Source organism: Tigriopus californicus, chromosome 8, assembly GCF_007210705.1.
Source record: "Tigriopus californicus strain San Diego chromosome 8, Tcal_SD_v2.1, whole genome shotgun sequence".
Lineage (NCBI taxonomy): Eukaryota > Metazoa > Arthropoda > Copepoda > Harpacticoida > Harpacticidae > Tigriopus > Tigriopus californicus.
Genome location: NC_081447.1, coordinates 7,532,289 through 7,537,454, shown reverse-complemented (window position 1 = coordinate 7,537,454; position 5,166 = coordinate 7,532,289). Strand labels below are relative to the sequence as shown.

Below are 5,166 nucleotides of genomic sequence, written 5' to 3'. Positions count from 1 at the left end.
GTGGCCGGGGGACGACGCGCTCGGCGACGGCGACCCCGACGTGCAGCTCCCGATTACTCGGAAGAGGACGACGATGAGGACGAGGATGACGACGACTCGGCCGTGGACCACCCACCCAAACGCAAACGCGGCCGCAAGAAAAAGGAAGCTCCGCTTTTGGAGCCTAAGGTGCTGTTAGACGAGCGTGGCAGCGATCCGGACTTTGAAGGTAGCGTCCGAGGCGCAGATGGGGCCGATGCGGCCGAGGATAGCGCCGAAGAGTGGGATCCGGACGTCAAACTCGAACCCGGGGGTGGTCTGGACGGTGGCATTCGTATCAAGAAAGAGTCGCTGGAAGATGGCGACGCGCCGTCGTTACCCGAGTTGGGCTTGGGCTCGCTCACCAAGATCTCGGTCGATGATGTCGATCTCTTCCGTCTTCAATGTCCGGCCGATAAAGTGGCTACCACCGAGGCCGACGGTCTGTGCCAACACTGCCAAGAATCGCACGAGAATTGGCAGGCCAAGTTGGTGCACATCATGCAACAACACGATCCGGTCAATGCCGATCCGGCCAACCCCATTGGCCCCTATCAATGCCCAGCGGATCATGCTTATCTCGACGTCCACGTGGTCGAGGATCACGCCCAACATCATCATAATTTCGACGGGGATGCCATGTGGCGCGAGTTCTGTCTCGTCAATCGAGAAATCCTCCCGAAATCCGTAAGTTACCTGTCCATGAGATGCCGAGATTTTGGGTGCCCTGATTGTTATGATGTTGATAATGATTCTTCACTTTAGGCCGATGCGGATGGCAAGTCCGTTTGTAAAGATGGACGACTCCAATGTGTGATGTGCGGTCTCTTGTGCAAAGGACCCTTTGAATTTTACTTTCATCGCCAGTTTCATCATAAAATGGGCCAAGAGTGCAAGCGCTGCCCATTCTGCAAAGACACCGATCCCTATTCACCCGAAATGGATTGGACTTTATTGTGGCAACACATTTTGCGGGGTCATATGGGACTCACAGACTACACCTTGCCCAAAGTCAATGCCCTGGGCCACAAACGCTCGTACAAGAAGCAGGTTCGCAAAGGTCAGTCATCATTTGGGTTGGTGGTCTTGGGCTAGAAAGGTTGACATTTTCAGGATTCTAATTTCAGAGGAAGACCGTGAACCGTCGCGAAAACTTTTAGAGGAGCATTATAATCTGTATCAAGAGTTCTACGACTCCAATGAGCCAGCTTTACGAACTATGGCCGAAGCTTTACTTTATTCCGAACAGTATTTAAAAGCCACCCGCCGTCTCGATCACACTTCCGATCAGAACCTGGTCATTCAAGAGAGCTTCAAAGTGCTTGAATTAGCTAAAATACCGGCCAATATTGTTTCTCAGGACGAGTTGACCCACTGGGATACGATCAAGCTGAAATATGAAAAGGTATGGATGCGAGTTGTTATGCTCTTGATATTGTCATCATTGTGTAACGAATTCCTTATTTCTTTTTTTTTCTTGAAGAATTTTGAGGTGATTCGAGTGCCTGGAGATGCAACGTGTTTTCCGTGCAACAAGAAGTTCGAATCCGCCGAAGACCGAATAGCCCATTTCTTTGCGTGCCATATGCCCGAAGGGATATTTGCTTTCTCATGCAGTTTTTGTGACAAGGGCATGTCCGATTGGAAGCAAGCCAAGAAGCATCTGTTGGAACATAAAAAAACCAATAATTGGTTGCGCGGAGAGCCGGACAAGGAGGGTAAAGTGCCTCTGAAGCTCAAAGACGACCATGTACACTATCAGTGCTCTCAGTGCTTCCTGATATGTGCCACCGAAATCGGATATTGGTATCATTGGAAGCAACTTCACGATCGGAAGATTCCGCCCGCCACCAAGTGCCAATTGTGTACCAAGAAAATCCGAGGTGCCCTCAGTCTAGCTCGTCATGTGATCATTTCCCATGCCAAGTACAATTATAATTGCCCTCTATGTGACCAAAGTCTCAAAGACCATGATATTTTCAAAGACCATTGCAAACAGCACATCAAGAGTGAAAATGTGTACGAGGCGGATGCCAACTACAGTGACTTCGACCGGAAAGGCCGATTGAAGAAGGAATTCCAGGTCCAAAAAGTGGACCGTCTCAAATGCGAGTTCTGTCAAATTGAGATTGTGGGTCCTCGCAACTTGAGTCGCCACATGTTCAGCTCACACAACATCCACTTGGAGACACCTTGTCGTGTGTGCAACAAGGTGTTCCCCACTTTCCAGGCATTCTCCGATCATAATTTGGCTGAGCATTGCAAAACTGAAACTTGTCACTTGTGCGGGCAACAATTTCGCAACAAGCACGGCTTTTCCAATCACATGATCAACAAACACGGTGGGGAATCCGATAAGGTAACACCCATCACTATTCACTATATGCTGAATATTTTTCAAAGCGACTCCAGTCACCTGAAGTAAACTCTCTTTCATTTAGATGTACATGTGTGACATTTGCTCACGGACTTTTGCCAGCAAACATCATCTGAAGACCCACATGACAACCCATACTGACGAGAAGTCCTACCTCTGCCCCCATTGTGACAGAGCATTTAAATGGGGAACCAGTCTGACCAGCCACATCAGAGCGGTCCACACCGACTCGGGCTATACCTGTAAGATTTGTGGGAAACTCTTCAAGGTAAGCGATGACATTGCATTTGTTTCAAGAAAGAAGTAGCTCCGGTCCCAAATGTTGACTAAACGCGTTGATTTCCGTTCCAGGATAAGAGCAATCTCAAGAATCATTTGTATACTCATTCCGTGGAAAAGCCTTACAATTGCTCGAAATGTGGCAAAGGCTTCATTCGCCGAGATACGTGCCATTCCCATGAGAGGCAATGCAACTCAAACTTTCAATTGGGAACATTTTAGAATCTCCTACCGACTAGCTAGAAGTGAATTGCAGATATTTTTTTCTTCTCTCTCATCATTTGATCTAGAAAGCCTCTCAGTTAATTCGTTTTAAGAGCGAAACGAAGTAAACTTTCTTTTCCCACCTACCAACCCATCCCTGAAATGCTCAAATCAACGAAAGTCTCTCAACGCCTTGCAACCTAAAACTCAATGATATTATTATAACTCCCAGAGAGAACGATCGCAAACAATTTGAATATGTCGTTCACAGATTGAACGACTACTACTCTTACTTACCATGTACATTATCCGTAGATTATGTCAAGAGAATACATGCCAGCAATAATGTTCCGATCGCAAGTTTTTGCATTGTACGTTTTATTTGTTCTATTAGATTTTTAAATTAGTACACGCACATTATCTCAAGCCTTGAGTGAATCGACATGGGGAATTGATATCGGTGCTTTATTTTTTGACCTCAATGGGAACTGGCCTGGAACCATCTTGGGTAATGGCCGTCTTTTTCGGAGCTGTGATCATCAAGATACCATCAGATGACAAATTTGAATGCACCTTGTGGGCTTCACAACCCTCGGGCAGGGTGTATTTTCGGCTAAACTGCCGGGATACGAACTTATTTTCTCCATTCTCCTCATGCTTGGCCTCGACCGATAGAGTGTTCCCATTGACATTCACCTTGATCTCATCCGGACGATAATCGTGTGTGTCGAGGCTGAGCTCAAATTTGGAATCGTCGTTGCTTTGGCGGATCATTTGATCGTCATTCTTCCAATTGAAGAAATCAGACGGGAACGCTGCTTCGGAGTCGTCGCGACTAAAGAGCCGAGGAAACATCCAACGACGCGGCACGATCATCGGTGAGAAAGGCGCCAAGTCAGTGACGGAGGATGGTTTGCCGACGCTCAAACCCGTGGTGGAAGAGCTTGAGATAGCCGAGTTGGTTGGAAGCACTCCAGAGTTCTGGATCATCATGTTGGATTGCATGGCCTTTTGATCCTGCTCGACCTTTTGCCAGAACTCTCGGGTCTCTTTCATCATTTCCTCCCGAATGCGATCGAAGTCACTCCAAGAACTTTGGAAGAACGGATCTTGGAAAAAAAAATCCCGAAGAGTCATAGGGACACGGTTGGAAATGGATGTTGAGGTGTTCATTTTGATGGTTGCGTTGCTCTGCTCTCTGATTGTGTTGAAGAAAAGTGTTACTTCGTTGGTGAATGCTTCACTTCTGACGTTCAAACGAGATTCAATTGGCTTTTTATGTCGAGAACGAACTTTCGAGATTAATAAATGCTTCGTGAAAAATGTTCTATGCTTCGAGACACCACACCCGTTTGGCTGGCCCGTTACTTCGATGAATGGGATTTGCTGTTGCCCCTAGGCTATGCTTTTCTACCGCTTTGCAACCAAATCAAGTAACAAAGGTGGAAAAAGGTGAGGCTTTCTAGAATCATTCTTGGTGATGTGTCAGAACGTGGGAGCGACGCTCAATACGTTGCGTTTCATCATGACTCAAGCATTGGAAACGCGCCAAGCTCATCGAATACAAAGTAGAAGACAAAAATCTCAAAAACAACAAGAATCTCCCAAATTTACTCATGCATTCCACAATTGTCTCAATAGGATATTTCAAGAACAACCCATATCTATGATATCCACGTAGTAGTCAAGGCTTATTAAAGACAAATGTGCAGATACTATCACATACAGTTGGACGTTCTCACCAAATGAAAGTTTGAAGTCAATTTGTTCGCTCACAGTTTTTACCTCATTTTCCGGAACTAAATTCGGGAATCAAATATATATGTACAAAGGTGAGGGCTGGTATGTGCAGTAACCACAAGTGGACCCCAAACTTTCTCTGGCGTTACGTTTTTTGTGGATGAGAGCCGGAAGAATGGCGAGCTTTACCATAAACGTTCAAATGTGTCCCGTTTGCAGGACTTCCCAAGTCACCCACCTTCCCTCAAAAAAAAAAATGAAAACTGAAAAATACGTACATCAAGCCGGCTATGATACAAAAACAAAATTACAATTTCTGATTGCAATTGGACATTTTTGTTTTTCTGCCTCTAAATTCAGCTTGTCTAAGCAAGCACTCCAATTGCAAAAGTAACAAAAGCGCTTTGACCGGATAGAGCAAATTTGCCAAAGGTATACCGAATCAGGGACTCTATAGAGTTTTAGTGTCCTTGACCGAATGGACGACTAAAACTTGATGGTCAAGCAAGCAAATTGAATGTAATTGAAGTGGCCCTGCCCCCTCGGTC

The 5,166-nt window shown here is 46.0% G+C and overlaps 2 protein-coding genes across 2 annotated transcripts; one reads left to right on the top strand and one right to left on the bottom strand.

Annotated features, from left to right (window-relative positions):
* LOC131885024 (zinc finger protein 208-like) lies at nt 1–3,238 on the top strand (the record flags this gene model as incomplete). Its single annotated transcript, XM_059232948.1, is given in 6 exon segments — nt 1–705; nt 784–1,078; nt 1,146–1,423; nt 1,502–2,377; nt 2,460–2,663; nt 2,747–3,238. Coding segments are annotated over 6 exon segments (2,508 nt in total), but the record flags the coding sequence as incomplete, so codon positions are not given.
* Nucleotides 3,222–4,151, bottom strand: LOC131885025 (alpha-crystallin B chain-like). The gene has a single exon (XM_059232949.1). It carries the CDS (start codon nt 4,049–4,051, stop codon nt 3,344–3,346), a length of 708 nt encoding a protein of 235 aa, XP_059088932.1. The 5' UTR covers nt 4,052–4,151; the 3' UTR covers nt 3,222–3,343.
* Nucleotides 4,152–5,166: the final 1,015 nt, after the last annotated feature.

Bases quoted from the DNA above. Each gene is read 5' to 3' on its own strand.
- LOC131885025 (XM_059232949.1), bottom strand. From the start codon at position 4,051: ATGAACACCTCAACATCCATTTCCAACCGTGTCCCTATGACTCTTCGG.